Here is a 16028-nt window from a genome sequence, read left to right as displayed (position 1 = left end):
CGCAAGATAAAGCCTTTCAGACCTTCTCTGCTCTGGTGAGTGCTGGGGGTTTGTTCTGGGTCCCCTCCCCCAACTTCTGCTTGTCACCAGCTTTATTGCTCTTGCCTTTATATTGCTTTGTCCATGTAAGAGTGTCCGTAGTTTCAGTGCCTCGGGTTAACAAGTATCATTAGTCTTTCTCATCTTATCTCTTTGTGGGTCCCACAAGATATCTTGTTGGAAATGCTTGTGAAATATCAGAATTCAAAATCAAATCTGGGAGGAGGTTGCCACCATGTGAAAGCCACGTGGCCTGCAGGAGAGGTGTGGAGGAGGCCCCTCCCGTAAACCAGTCAGCTTTTTTTTTAAGCGTTTATTTATTTTTGAGAGAGAGAGAGAGAGAGAGAGTACATACACATGATCAGGGGAGGGGCAGAGAGAGAGGGAGAGAGAGAATCCCAAGCAGGCTCCGCACTGTCAGTGCAGAGCCCGATGCGGGGCTGGATCCCACAAACCGTGAGATCGTGACCTGAGCCAAAACCAAGAGTCGGATGCTTAACCGACAGAGCCACCCAGGCGCCCCCTCCCCCGCCCCCGTAAACCAGTCAGCTTTAATGTTACACATTCAGTGTTACTTGGGCAATAAATTGTTTTTATTTTAAAAGACCCGAATAGGGAAAAACAACACGGTCATTGTCGTCAGAGTCAGAAGCTTCTGTTGCTACTTACAATCCCATCACCAGGCCAGAGCTGAAAGGACAGGGGGCGTATTACCATATGTGTGTGGGGCACACATAGGCCAGCAGCCCTTCAAAGAGCAGGAAGCTCTTGGGCCCTGGGGCCAAAAGGCCCGGATTTCAAGCTGCCACTGACCTTCTGCGCAGCCTTGATATCTTTAGTTTGGTCATGTGTAAAAGTGGGGAGGGTAATAGGACTGTCCTCGGCTCACTGAAGCCATTTAACCTGCTGAGACCCCTAGTCCAGAGAACTGGATACGTACCAAGACCAACCACCTCTGTTTGCTCAAGCTCTTTGTGAGACATGGGCATCTTTCAGTTGCAAGAGGCAGAAACCTTCTCAAACTCCCTCCAGGCCAGAGGAGGAATTTTTCAGGATAGACTCAGGGGTATGCATCACGAACTCAAGGCGCAGGAATCCTAGGCCCCTCCAGTGGTGGAATCAGGAGGATTGAGACAGTTTCTTCCTCGGTGTGTGCTTTCAACGTTCACTTGGCCTGTCTTAACCACTGACCTCTGTTCATGCCTCTGTGTGTTTCTCTTTCTAATGGCGCCGCCTCTATGTCTCTCTCCACCCATCTTTGTCTCTCTCTGCTCTCTCTTTCCTCTCTGTCTCCGCCTTCACCTTCTCAGCCTGGAGCGTCCTCTGTTTTTCAGGGCCTGGACCAGGGTGAGGTGAGCCAGACGCCCAGCGCACAGCATTTAAGGAGGCAGTCGGTCTTGGGTGCCGACCCTGCCCCTGCGTGAGCTCTGGAGTGAGTGTCTCCTTAGGTGCGTGTCCTGGGCACCTCACTGGCGGCACCCTGGCCCAGGCCCTGCTTGTCTCTCTGTCTGCCATTCCTTCTTTTTGTCTCTCTGACTCCCCTCCGTAGCTGAGGGTTTGTTTCCTTCCTGCCACACCGTCTTTGGTTTCTTCTGCCCATCTGCAAACATCGCAGCCTGATTGCTCTGCTTCTCTGGACACGTGGCTGAAGCCGCCGGTCCCTCAGTCCAGCGGTCCAAGTTCAGTGAACACAGCCCCTCTTCGTCAGCCGTTCGCACCTGCTCCAGTCAGCTGTGGCCGGGGGCTCACAAGCAGGGCCTTGGGAACAGGCCATCTGAGGAGGGACTGCTCGACCGGAGGCCCCCCTTGGCCGTGAGTCCCCTAGCCTGTCCCTCCAATGTGAAGTGTGGCACAGGGCTCCCCCTCACTCCTCACCCCGGTGCACGGCCAGCTTTGCCCCAGGGCTTCCTGGGAACTGGGGGAAAACAGAGCCAGAGCTATGTTTGAGAGCAGGCCTTCATCTCATGGGTCTTTAAATGTATTGGGCGTCAAGCAGCCTCCTCCTCAAACATTCTTGTTCTTCCAACTGCGTCTGCAGCAACAAATCATCATGCCCCATTTTGGGGTTCCGGTTTTAGACGTCCCCGCTGTGTGTGGCGACAACACTCTGCCGTCTCACCCCCTCATGGCCAAATGTTTTAGAGACTCAGGAACGTCAAGGAGCGGGGGCAGCAGCCTTGGGACTGTGGTGAGAGAAGGAACTGGAGGAGGCTAGTGGTGGTGGGGGGGGGGGGGACCGGGGGGGTCCCAGGCAGGGGACACAGAGCGCCCAGGCCTGGGCCACAGCTGGCCCGTGGGGATGAGAGGGCTGAGGGGCACTGCCCAGCCCCCCTCTTCTTTCTGGCGGGACTCCAGCAGCTGGTTTCCAGAACTCCTCAGGCAGCTCTTACGTGGCAGCGGGAGGATTTGGGGAACATGTAGCACAGTGTCAGTGGGGAAGGTGTGGTAATGGGGCTTTGGGGCCATTTCTTGCCTTATTGGGAGATGTCAGCTGAGGTGGAGCGTGGGGGCAGGAGAGGCCTGGGGACGGGCGTGGAAGCCGCTGGTGGCTGTGGAACTTTAGTGGGTGTTTAGGCTTCAGTGCACAGCCTGGAGTGTGTCCGTGCCTGTTCGAGATTCGTGCGGACCTGCCACAGCCACCGGGGGGCCTGCCCCCGGCCGCGACTCTGTCTTTGGTCATTGTGCTTCTGGGGAAGACAGGATGCAACCCCCACGCTTTGCTGGGCTCCTGCAGACAGACAGAAGAGACCATCCCTGGCAGCAAAGGCCCCTTATTGGCACTGGGGAAAAGCTTATGCAGAGGCAAACCTAGGCAATAGCTTGCTTTTATAATCACAGAATCTAAGCCTGTGCCACCTTTCCCTGGAATCGTTTATTTCACTCATTCATGTGGCTGACATTTGCTGAGCCCCTATTAAGTGCTATCCAGGTGTTGGCGATGCTCGGGTCCCCCGTCCTTCAGCAGGGAACACAGATACCTGCATACACAGAGAACTATGATGGGATATGATAGAGACCCTGAAAGCAGGGGACTCAAAGTCCTGTAGCAGCACAGGAAAAGCAGCCGATTCTGTCTGGGGAGTCAAAAGTGCCTTCCTGGAGGAGGTGACATTTGCTCTCGAAGGTTGAATAAGAGTCTCCCAAGGAGGAGAGGAAGGTTATCTCAGGAGGGCCCAGCTGGCTCGGAGAAGGGGGAGATATGTGGGGAGAAGGCGATGGCTGGAGGGGACGGATAAGGCTGGACAGGGGGGCTGGAAAGCCCCCAGCGCGGCCATCGGCCTGGCCCAGTTGAGCCTCTTCGCATCTGCAGCCGGATGGCGTAGCTTCCGTTTGCCCGCGGCTTTGTGCAGGGCTGGGGCGGGGAGCTGGGTCTCGGAGGACAGAGGTGGCGTCTCCCAGGAAACGGCTGCTCTGCCAGAAGCCGGGGTTGCTCCGGGCCCCGTGAGCCCGGCAGTGCCCAGGTTGCACACATCACCTTGGCAGTTTGTGGGCAAACCCTCCTGGCCGAGGGGAGATTGCACTGCCGGCCACTTCCTCCAGTTCCTTCCCTCTGCCTGTCGTCACGGTTACCTCGGCCCTGGTGGGGGTGAGGTTGAGGTTGGGTGGAATCAATTTTGTCCAGGTTTCTATTTTCCCAGATACGGGTCAGCCAGAGGTGCTGTCACTTCTGGTTCTATTTCAAGGGAGGCCAAGGGGCCGGGAGGTGCTTGGGTGTGGCCGTGTTGACAAGCTGCATCTCCAGCCAGCCTCCCAGGAGGGGTGGGGCGGGCCAGGGAGAAACTCAGAGGTGGTGGAGAGGGAGAAGGTTGTGTTACCAGGACCTGTGCCGATGGCCGTGGGTGCTGGTCTCCGGCCAGGCCCTCGGTCCTAAGCTCCTAGAGCATGCTGGGAGTGCACAGAGAGGGTGTTTATTTTCCTGGCCTGGAGCCCTCTCAGCTGAGACCTTGTTCCAGGCCTCAGGCTGCCAGATTCACCCCCACTGGCTCAAGAAGTGAGAGAGTTGGCAAGGCCAGGGCAATCCAGTGACTTCTCTAGTGGCCTCTGACTCCAGGCTGTCCCCCGCCCCAGCTGGTCCTGTGTGTCCTCCGGATTCTCCTGGTAGCTAACAGACAGCAAGAGGCACCACCGCAAAGTGATCCTGCTGGGGTCAGGGCTGGTGGGCAGTGAGTTTCTCCCTTCCCACTTAATGGGCCCTATTTTATGCGTGGTGAATTTTCTAATGTATCCTGGGGGAGAAGCAAGCAAACCCGGAGACTCGGGAGGCCCCCCTGCTTGTGTCCATGCAGGGCACTTGGGGGAGCCCTGGCACCCTGGGATACAAGGGGGGTATCGTGGGGGACAACCTGCAGAAGCAGCGAAAAGGACCAAACCCGGGTGAGGAGAGATAGGGGGGTGGGGGGGGGCTGTTTACTAGCACCAGGAGGTAGATCAGAGCGTCTGGAAGGACCAAGAGGCAGGGCGAAGGTACCCCGGGGAGGCGGAAGTGTGTGGGGGTAGAATGTGAAATCTATGTCCATGCCCAAGGCATTTTTTAAAGGAGTGCCTGGGAACCACTGGCCTGGAAAATAGTGCCCAGAAGGCTTGGGCTGGGCAAGAGAACAGGGCCGTCACCACCCGCTTGGTGTCACCTCTGTGTGAATAGACTTGCCGGGCTTGGTGCCTCCTGAACTCTGGCAGAACCCAGGTGGCCCGGCCCTCCTGGGACACCGACCCCTCCCAGGTTTGCCCACCTGCTCTAAGAGGATCCGTGGGCTAGGCTGGGAAGCGTTTCCGACCCACCAGCAGGGAAGCCAGTGGGCTGGCAGACAGGGATGGCTCCCTCACTGCGGGGGACATTGTCCATCTGCCGTCTGTATCAGGAGGGAAGCGGTGCTCCACGCCCGCCTGGATGTCTAATCCGCGGCTCTGTGCCCTCACAGCTAGATGAAGAAGAGGAGCGAAGGAAAAGGCGCCGGGAGAAGAACAAAGTGGCGGCAGCCCGATGCCGGAACAAGAAGAAGGAGCGGACGGAGTTCCTGCAGCGGGTGAGCAGGGCAGCTGGCCAGGGCGGGGCACCTGTCTCGTCCTTCGGAGCGGGCTTGTGCACTCGTGGGCCAGGAGACGTGTGTCGTCACCAAAGCCCTCGGAATCAGTGTGTGCCTGCTGGCCGTCTGCCCAAGCAACCGCAACCCCCTGTTCTGGCCTGCCTTCCATCCAGTGCCCTTTCCCTGAACCAAGATAACCAAGGGCGGCAGGGAGCAGGTCCGGCCCACCCAGATCCCTGACTGCCAGAGAAGGTGGGAGGAGCCGGCTCCCCTCTACCAGGTCAGACGCTGGTGCTTATTGGCCCAGATGGCCCAGGACTGCGAAGTGGTCCCCGCTTCAAAGGCCTGGTGGCTGCCAAAGTTGTCTAGGGTGGATGCTAACGACGTAGGTGACGGCGCCATGCCCGGCGTGTGAGCGGTGGACAGAGGCTCTTCCAGCCCTGCATCCCATCTGGCTGGCCTCAGCCCCACTGAACACGACCCCCGAGCTGCTGCCTCCAGGGACCAGAGGTCAGCTCTGCACCCAAAGGCCAGCAGAGCCTACCCCCCACCCCCACCCCCGCCCTCAGAGCACGTCCCCGACCTTCCATTTGGAAGGTGCCAAGCAGGGTGTTTGTTCTTTCTCCCCTGAGTCTCATCTCTTAGGCCTTTGCTGCTTCTCAAAAATGGTTGCTGGCAGTGAAGGGACATGATCAGAAAGCTAATCAGTCCAGGCTGGTGGTCTCCAGCCTCCGCATTCCGGATCACTTGTTCATTACTAAATGATAACTGTAACCATATATAACAATAATAATACCGGGGGGCCTCATTCTGTTCTATAGCATGCAATAGTTAACGGCGTTGCTAACATTTGTAAAGTTGGGCAGGGTGTGGAGTGCTGTATGTTATCTCTGTGTCGGCACGGTAACTGTATGAGGTAGGTACCCTCATTATTTTCTTTCTACAGATGGGGAAACTAAGGCATGGTGAGGTTAAGTTACTTGCCCAGGTCCCTCAGCAACTAAGTGGTGGAGCTGAGATTCCAGCCCGAGGCTAACTTCAAAGCATTTGTTCTTAACACTGCGCTGTGCTAGCTCCGGTTCATTTGTTCATTCAGTCATTCATTTGTTCATTCTTTCACTCACTCGTTGATTCGTTGACAAGCATTTTCATGCAGGTACTAAATGCCCAGCACTGTGCTAGGAGCACTGGGGGACACACAGGAAGGAGCAGACACAGTCTCTCTGGTGGGAGCTGAAGACTAGCTAACTCGGCCCTGGTTTTCTCTGATGCTGGGGTATATACGGGTCTCTTCTCATGCTTGCAGCAAGCAGAGAGAAAATCTGGGGTCATAGGTGTAGACAGCGTGGGGCTGTGTGTCCACCTGGGGGCTCTGATCATCTAAGGCAGGGGGATGGCCATTCCAGGTGGGAGTCAGACTCCTAGAGCTGAGAGCCTCCTCGGAAGAGATGGTAGACCGACGCTGGGCTGTAAGTTTTCAAGAAGTTTCTAAGACACGGGCATTTAAGATGGATGGCGTGTCCCACACCTCATTTCCAGCCCAGAGTGCCTGCAGAGCTGGGTGAGGCATGGCAAGGAACAGACAAGTTCCCTGCCTCCAAGGGATTGTCAGCCAGTTAGCAGGCAAGATATATGCCCAGCAAAAACACACCGCGGCAGTGAAAGTGCCAAATGGATGGTGCTAGCTGCTCGTCACATTCCAGAAGCATTTGCTGAGCACCAACTGTATGCAGGATTGCCACATGCCTCATTTAATCTTATAACATTTCAGGGAGATAAACATCGGCTAGCCCCATTTTATTTATTTATTTATTTTTTTAAACATTTCTTTATTATTGAGAGACAGAGAGAGACAGAGCATGAGCATGGGAAGGGCAGAGAGAGAGGGAAACCCAGAATCCAAAGCAGGCTCCAGGCCCCGAGCTGTCAGCACAGAGCCCGACGCGGGGCTCGAATTCATGAACCATGAGATCATGACCTGAGCCGAAGTCGGATGCTTAACCGACTGAGCCACCCGGGTGCCCCGTCTACCCCCATTTTAGAGACTGACCTATAGCTCAGAAGAGGTCAAGTTATTTGTCCAAGGTCACACTGCCAACAAGTAGTAGAGCTGGGATTTATTCATTCCTTTGACCATCCATCCGTCCGTCCATCCGTCTGTCCATCCATCCATCCATCCATCCCATAAGTGTTTAGTGAGTACCCGCTGCACAGCAGGCAGGAGGACAGCAGATAGAAAATGGGGAATGGTAATGCACCCTGTGCCTTATGTTGGGCAAGCCTGGTGTGAGAGCACACTGAGAGGCCCTATCCTAGTCTAGGCTGAGGGAAGACTGCTCATTGAGACAGAGGAGTAGGAGCTAACCAGATGGACAGGGTGGAGGGGTTAGCAGGAACAGGGCAAGCAAAGGCCAGAGGCAAGAGGTGCTTAAGGATGTGATTAAGGAATTGAAAAGAATGTCAGTGTGGCTGGAGTTTAGAGTACACGGGGGAGAATGGACAGGCAAGCAGACCCAGGTCCTAGCCATGTAAGCTGATCCTGATTGGGGCAGCGGGAAGACCAGTTACATGGCTGTCATGCTGTCCCTGGTGGCCTCGGGGTCTAGGAGGGGGGTTTAGGCAGTTCAGTCTGGACTCAAGCCCAGTCTCCCTCTCCGCCCGTGCTCCTCTCTTCCCCTCTGGCCTTGGTAACAGAGGTTTAGGACATGGATGCAGATGGCCGTGTTGATAGCCAGTGCCCACAGACGTGACGGGCTCCCTTATAATTTATTTTTGAACAGGTGAAATATTTATAAGGCTCAGAGGTACGAAAGGATATGTGTGTGCGCACACACACGTATATATGATGTAAAAAGTCACTCTCCCATCCTTGACCCCTGGACATCTAGATGCACCCTGGGAGACTCTTAGAGCATCTCCGAGTTCACCTGCCTGGACCAGCCGAGTTCCTGAGGCAGCCAGGGCTACCTCAGCAGCTCCTCTGTCTGCAGTCAGGAGCAGCGTCCCTATGCTTCTCCCTTCTGTAACGCCGACCTCTGTACCTGCCGCACCTGCCGTGCCTAACGCAGGTTCATTCTCTGGGCTTTGGTAGCAGGAAGCCCATCTCACACTCCCATGGCACTCTGCACTCTTCATGGCCATTCCCTCCTGGATGGTCACAAGGAGATGGTGACCCTGGAGGGGAGGCGAAGCAGCCCCCACTCCCCTGACGAGGATTCTGAGACTCAGAGGGATGAACGTTTGCTCAAGATTCTGCAGCAGCTGAGGCAGGACTAGAACCCAGGGCTTCCTCTACCGCCCAGCACGCTGTTCAGGTTGCCCAGGCTCAGGGACATGGGGAATCTGGTTCACAGTGACATAGCTAAAGTGGCAGAGGTAGGATTTTAGTTCAGACAGGCCTTTTGGGCTCAGAAGAGGCCATCAGCCTTCTTCCCAATACTTACAAAAAACATTGGGAAATAGAACTCTATTTTAAGTGTATTAGGGTAACTTTTTTTTTTTTAATTGTTGAGAGAGAGAGAGAGAGCGCAAGTGAGCACAGCGGGGGGAGGGGCAGAGAGAGAAGGAGACACAGAATCTGAAGCAGGCTCCAGGCTCCCAGCTGTCAGCAGAGCCTGACGCGGGGCTCGAACTCACAAACCACACGATCATGACTTGAGCCGAAGTCGGACACTTAACCGACTGAGCCACCCAGGCGCCCCTAGGGTAACTTTTTTAAAGATAAAATCAGAGAATCTTTTTTTTTTTTTTTTTATGTTTTTATTTTATTTTTGAAAGAGAGAGACAGAGTGTGAGTGGGGGACCCGTAGAGAGAGAGGGAGACAGAACCTGAAGTAGGCTCCAGGCTTTGAGCTGTCAGCGCAGAGCCTGACATGGGGCTTGAACTCACAGACTGCGAGATCATGACCTGAGCCAAAGGGATGCCCAACCGACTGAGCCCCCCAGGCACCCCTAAAATCAGAGAATCTTAATGCTTAAAGTCCTCTAGGCCAATCATATTCTCTGGGAGGAGACTGAGGCCCTGAGAAAGGAATTGACTTGGCCAAGGTCACACAGCCAGGATGAAATACCAGGACACCCAGCCCCTCACCCTGTATTTTTTCTCCTGCCTTTGGTGAGCCTAGTGGAAGAGACAGAATGTTCACTCGCTTGCAATCTATTGTGAAACAACAAATGGTTTCATTTTCTCTAGGGCAAGAAATATCTACCAGAAGGCAAAACTATAAACAAAAATGCAAGCAGAGTTATTTACTTCATAATTAACATGTGAAGATCCTAGCCCACATTTCTCAATTAATTAGCAAAGCAGATCAGGTAACTGCTGTTATAAAACCACAGGCAACTTCTATAATCATGGTTCATCTGAAGTCAACTTCTACTTACACGATAAATAAACACGTAGCACCATCCAATAAAACAGAAGGAAATAAAACTAGAAAGCAGTCACTTACCTTCTGACAGCCAGCTGGTCCGAGTGCAGGATATTCCATGATATACTTCAACATTTTAATAACTTTTTAAAATGTCTATCATTTTGGGGGGGTGGCGGCGGCACGAGCAGGAGAGGGGCAGAGAGAGAGGGAGAGAAAGAATCCCAGGCAGGCTCCGCCCTGTCAGAGCAGAGCCCAACTCGGGGCTTGAACTCCTGACCTGTGAGACCGTGACCTGAGCTGAAATCCACACACCTCCTTGGGTCCAAACCACCATAGCTGCTTTTTAATGTTTTCCCCCAGAGCGCTTTTTTCCTTTTTGGGGGGCCGTTCTCCTTCAGTGTCTGGTCCCGAGGACTGCCCATCTTAGCAGTTCTGAGCTCCCCAGGCGCTCGTGCTGTTACCCCCGAGACAGACCAAGTGGCAGTTCAGTCGGGCCAGCCGCTATGAGGAGGACGGCGGCCTGGGGTGCCTCCCCGCAGGAGGCTGCCCAGCCTGGCCCCGCTGGCGGAGGGGCAAGCCCACAGACCCAAGCCAGTGTCACCCAGCTCCTTTGTCACATGCGCGATTGCAACCGCAGCTTGTTCTTGGCCTGGTACGGGTTGTCCAACCGCGGCCCTGTTGACATTTTGTCTAGAGAGTTCTTGTTGCGGGGCCGCCCTGGGCATTGCAAGAGGTTTAGAAGCATACCTAGCCTCTACCCACTGGACACCGTAGCACCCCACCCTCCCCAGGGGGGGGACAACCAAAATTGTCTCCAAACGTTGTCAAATGTCTCCTGGCAGGCGAAATCGCTCTGAGTCGAGAGCCACTGGGTCCGAAACTTTGCTGGCCCTTGAGTAAATTCCAGCTCTCGACCGGGTTGTAAGTTCTCAGACACAGTCCGGCGAAGCCTTCCTGTCTTACCGCTTTGACCCCTAAGCCCTGAATTGGTCTGCTCGTCGCCTATCCATCCACACTCTGAACCCACAACCCCGCCCCCCCCCCCACCGCCCTCCCCAAGAGCGAATCACCAGCATTCGTTCCTTCTTTTCCCTGGAGTCTCTCCAACTGAGCTGGAAGTTCATTGGGAATCTCACTTGAGGTCTATTGGAAACTTTCTTTTGGATCCAAAAGGGTGACAGTTGATCGCCTCCCAGTGGGCAAAGCTTCTAGATAACAGGGGATAACGAAGAGGCTGTTTCAATGATTATGGATTGATAGGAAGTACTCGTTTGGGGAGGAATGACATGAACACACTGGGCTTAGTGATCCCGCAGGCCAGCATAGCCCCAATGTACATTTACACATCACACATCAAAGCACTTTGCCGCTGCACTGCCAGCCGCGGGCCCCCTCCCACCCCCTGTGGACCCTGCGTGCACCTGCTCTAGTTCCACTGGGTCCCTATTCCTCTCCCACCCTTTGTTTCCTGGGCAAGAGCCCGGAGGCAGGAGAGTGTTGGCATATTTGAGCGACTACAAGGGAGTCGCCGTGGCTAGAGTGGATTGAGTGAGAGGAGGGAGGTGGGACATGAGCCAGGCTGGCCCCAGAATATAACCTGGGTCCTTCCCGCTTTGACACAGGCCAGTGTCACAGCGGTGACGGCCACTGCTGCAGAAAGTCAGGGACCCTGGGGGCTCGATAGCAGGTCCTGTGCCTCTTCCAGTGGGAAGCTGGCAGGCAGAAAACAGGCAAATGCCAGCTGGGAGTGCCTTGTACCTCCCCAGAGGCAGTGCCGGTCCCCAGTGAGAGCTTACAGCCCTGTCCCTGTTTTTGTGCACAGGAATCTGAGCGGCTGGAACTCATGAATGCGGAGCTGAAGACCCAGATCGAGGAGCTGAAGCAGGAGCGACAGCAGCTCATTCTGATGCTGAACCGGCATCGCCCCACCTGCATCGTCCGGACGGACAGCGTCAAGACCCCCGAATCAGAAGGGAACCCGCTGTTGGAGCAGCTAGAGAAGAAGTGACCATGGGCTGGGAGAAGGAAGAGGAGGAAGAGGAGGAGGAGGAGGAGGAGGAGGATTTGGGAAGAGGGGGGAGGACGAGGGGTCCCAGAGGGCCCTTCCTTGCTGCATGACAAACTTTACAATGAGGCTCAGCACAGCCAGCGCTGGCCGGGCTTTTTTGTGAAACTCACATCAGCCACACAAGGGGAAGAACGGGCTGACGAAACCTAGAAGGACCAAGCGCTGAGACCAAAGTAGACCCACGGTGGGGCTGTCCTGCCTGGGGCCCAGCTGGAAGGAGGCAGGACAGAGGCCCCCGGCCAGAGAGACACCCAACCAAATGGCCTCTCCACCAGGGCACCCACCGAGGGACCTCGGAGCAGCCAGGAAAAGCCATGAGTTGCAAACAAACATGCGGCTGGGGATGGAACTGAGTGGGACCACAGCCTGCCTGCCCCCAGCCCTGCCCCCCCCTGACCCTGATGCCAGGCTGGAGCGGGCGCCACGTGGGGCCCAGCCGTACCTGCCCCCGTGGGTCCAGCGCGGCCTTGCCCGGGAGCGGCAGCCGGGGCGCGCCCTCAACGGCCCCGCTGGAGTCTGCTGTGGGCACGAGGCGCGGGCGCCCTTCCAAAGCACATACTCACTGAATGTTTACAGACTGGCTGTCCTGGCAGGGCTTTTCAACTGCACATGTTTTTTTATACTTTCTTTTTTTTTTTTTTTTTTTTTTTAATATTTTTTACAAAAAAAAAAAGATTTTATACAAGCAATATATATATGGATTTCTATAATCACTCGATGTGATATAGTATAAATATGCTACGGTTTGTTTGTTACGAACAGATATCCAGCAGTTATGGCCGTCGTGTGTAACTCCTAAGTACTGTAGTAGTCTCTGGGTGTCGGGGTGGCAGGGGCGGGCATGGGGTGCGTTTCCATCCTGGTAAATCCTTCACAGTACTCAGTCCTGTATCGCTCAGTAAACGTTACTCTTACTTACTCAGCCGCCTCTTGTGGTGTCTGCCCAGGGAAGGGGGTGCGAGGCCCGCTCGGCGGGCCTCCCGCTGTGCGGTGTCCGAGGATGTTTCGCGCATCGGCTGGCGGCTCTTGGTTTTCACGACAGCCCTCCCAGGTGAGTGTTTATATGCCCATTTTACAGATGAGGAAGTTCAGGCTCGGAGGGGTTCAAGAAGTCCGCGGTACTCCCTTCGTTCACTCACTCACTCCCCAAGCGGATTGAGTGCCCGTCCTGCGTGAGCCAGGCTCTCTACAAGGTGCCGAGTGGTCACCAGGCATAAAACAAATCTAGGTAGGCCCTGTGCTCGTGGAGCTAACAGTCATGTGCTAAATCCTTGCAGCCCCCATTCGTTGACCTCCTATGTGACAAGCACATATAGTTTCATTCACTCTTGACAGCGTGAAGTAGGCGTCTTTGCCCCCATTGTATAAACGACTTAACCGAGGCACAGAGAGGGTAAGTGGCTTGTCCAAGATTACCCAGCTAGGGAGGGGCAGAGCTGGCGTTTAAACTTGGCCTCCAAGAGCCATGACTCTCCACCCGTCGCCAGCTTGCTGTGTGATTGTTGATTATCGGCTGGGGTTGGATGTCTCATCTGATTAGAAGAGGGAGCCTGTGGGGCCATGGGTAACATTTAGTTCTAGGGGGGCCTGGCTAGAGTCCCAGGCTGTGCTGTGATCCCGGAACAGACCAGTGATCCCGGCAGATGCGGGCTTGACCCAGCAGAGAGGGTGTGGCTAACTCGACTTGCCCTCACCTGCACGGCTGAGCACCGAACCCACGCAGCAGGAACAGCTCAGTGTGATACACCGTAACTGCCATTTATGTGGCACACAGCATGTCCCAGGTCCTTTGGTGCACGCCGTCTCACTTGGTATTACAGCTCTGTGAGGTGGGTGGGGCAGGTGTTCTTAGCTCCACCGCAGAGCCGTGCAAGCCGAGGCTTCTGAAGATTCAAGTTCACCTAGCAAAACAGAGGCGCAACTAGGAACTGAACGCTGCTCTTCTGCCTTCTAATCGTGTGTCCTCTGTCCCATCACTGGGGCTAAATCACTAGTTGTCGATGATGAGACTTCGGGTCAAGGACAGCAGTGACCTTGGGTTGCTTCCCAAACCGTGGACGAGGACTGCTGAAACGGACAGAAATGAGAACAGGTCACAGACACGACTTTGGCCCCTCACCTACCCATCTCAGGTCCCCTCCACCCAACACACTTGGTGTGGACCCCCTGAGCCCTGCCTCAGAAGCAGGGATGGTCGGCTCATAGGCAGCCATGGCAGCACACGGTAAACCCTCAGGCCATAATCCTTTGATATTTTTCAAGCCAAGAGAAAACAGAGACGTGGGCTTCCGAGGGCCCCTCAAATGACCCCGCAGCCTCCCTGCAGGACAACCACATGCCACTGGCCACGGTGCCTTCGGTCCCGTGCTTGGGTGCCGCGAGCCTGTACCTCCAGAAGAGTCCTCCTTAGCCTCTGCGGATGGGCTGTCTCCCAGAATCAGTGACTTGTGCTGTGCTGAGCCTGCCCTTGGAGTTTCTTCTTCGGGACCACTGCTACCTCCTGTGGGCAGCAAGAAGTCACCATCACGGCCTTCCTCGTGACAGCTAACGTTTGCATGTTTTCTTTGTGCCTGGCACTTCAGACGTGTGGCTGCGGCCAGTCCATATGACCTTGCCAGGAGGTAGGTGCCACCATCCCCATGGTATAGACAAGAAAACTGAGGCACCAAGAAGATGTAACTTGCCCAAGGCCACAGTCCAGTAGGGTGTCAGGGCCAAGATGTTGGCTGGGCCTCCCCATGAGGGGAAATGCTCCGTGTTTGTGGTGTGGCTTCAGTCGCCAGAACTCGTCCAGGGGCTGGACGAGACGGCACGCAATGAGTATCCCTAACCCCCAGACACACCCGGCTCCAAGTGTACGTACAGAAGACATACTTAAAAGGCAAATAGGTTCAGGATTCAATCTTCTACTGCCTAGCCAGGAGCCGGTTTGCATTCTGGACTTGTATTCAGTTCCCATAGGGGCGAATGCTGGAATCTGAGATTCCTAGGTTCGTTAGGCTCCTACATGGCCACAGTCATCTGTGTTGGGTTCAGCATCCCCTCCCTGGGGCTCCCTATGCCTTTCTGCCAGGGGGTCACAAGGAAGGCCTGCGCCACCTCTGCCCCAGGGTGGCTATGAGCATCCGCTGTGCAACCTACAAGAAGAACAAGACCCATTTGCAATCAGATGGGCAGAAACTAGTACGCGTTGGTCAGGACACGAATTAAAGGGAACTTGCATTTGCCACTAGTGGGAAATCAGTGTGACTCCTGTGTAAAGCAATTTGGCAATTACCGGTGATTCTAAGGCTGAACACATGCTTGGACCCAGCAGTTTCCCTCCTAAGTATACACCTTGGAGGGACTCTTGCACAGGGGCCCGAAGAAATGGACCAGAATGTTCACTGCATCTCTGTTGGTAATAAAGAGAAAGTGGAAACAACCTAAATACTTATGACCAGAAAAGCAGATGAACAGAAATGTATGTTTAGGAAGTCAAATATTATTCAGCAGCTTCAAAGAATGAACCAGGGCTACAGGTACTGCTGTGGATAAATCTCAGGAACGCGGTGCTGAGCTGGAGGAGAGGAGGGCAAGTTGCAGAAGGATATATGCAGTGTACCATTTATAGAATCTTTCTTGATATGTGAGCTGATATTTTAGTGTTTACGGGTATGCACAGAATTGGATAATAGAGGTATCAAAGCCTGCATAGGACTGCTATCAAAATCAAATATCAAAATCAGTAATGGGGAAAGCTCCTGGGGATGGGGGGGGGGGAAGGGGGTCGAAGGCAGCATCTGCAAGGCTAAGGACATTGGGTTTCAACTGTATGTGTAACATTTCGTTTCCTTTTAAAAATCCGAATCCAGTGTGGAAGAACGATGTTGCAATTTGCCAGAGGTGGGTGATACTCCTCACGCTCTTCTGTATGTTTGTTATATTTCATAATAAAAAAAGAACAAGCCACAGCACAAATAAGTTTTCTTTTTTCATTCTTTCCTTAGCAAACTCAGGAAATAGGAACAAAATCTGAAATTGCAATGGAGTTACAGCATATGCTCTTTGAATTGGTGCAAATTTAATTAAATGCCTGGAGGGAGAGAAAGAGACAATTCAAAGGGTGTGATTTGTTTAGCTGGCCCTTGTGATCAGTAGGCCCAAGCCCTGGGGTGAGGGCGCCTAAGGGTGAGGACACCTTGGGGAATGTTGATCGGCTCTTTTCAGTGGGTCCTGGTCCCTTCTCTCCACAAAATGAGCAATTACAGGCATTTTCAAGGTTAATTTGGACTCCATATTTTCTCCTTAAATGCTGACTTCACAAGCCAACCCCTACGTCAAATGCAATCCACTGCACCTTTAACTAAGACTAGAAACAAAGCAAAGGGGGAGCATTTGAAAGACACGAATGCAATTTTCCCAGGCATATTCATTTCCTGTTGTTACCGTAACAAATTACCATAGTTTTAGTGGCTTAAAGCGACACAATTTTTGATATCTTGAAGTTCTAGAGATCAGAAGTCCGAAATGGGTCTCGCTGGG

At 54.1% G+C, this 16028-nt stretch overlaps 1 protein-coding gene across 1 annotated transcript in view; it reads left to right on the top strand.

The window, feature by feature from the left end:
• The window catches only part of JDP2 (Jun dimerization protein 2), a 40256-nt gene extending 24792 nt beyond the window's left edge, over nucleotides 1-15464 (top strand). The window contains exons 3-4 of the mRNA XM_047080333.1: nucleotides 4959-5063; nucleotides 11259-15464. Of these exons, the coding sequence (XP_046936289.1) occupies nucleotides 4959-5063; nucleotides 11259-11444 (291 nt within the window). The 3' untranslated portion in view covers nucleotides 11445-15464. The remainder of the gene's footprint in view (nucleotides 1-4958; nucleotides 5064-11258) is intronic.
• Nucleotides 15465-16028: the final 564 nt, after the last annotated feature.

Source organism: Lynx rufus, unplaced genomic scaffold (assembly GCF_022079265.1).
Source record: "Lynx rufus isolate CCGP_SWC_20201006 ecotype Redwood Valley unplaced genomic scaffold, mLynRuf1.p SCAF_17, whole genome shotgun sequence".
Taxonomy (NCBI): Eukaryota; Metazoa; Chordata; class Mammalia; order Carnivora; family Felidae; genus Lynx; species Lynx rufus.
This window is presented reverse-complemented; position numbering and strand designations above follow the sequence as displayed.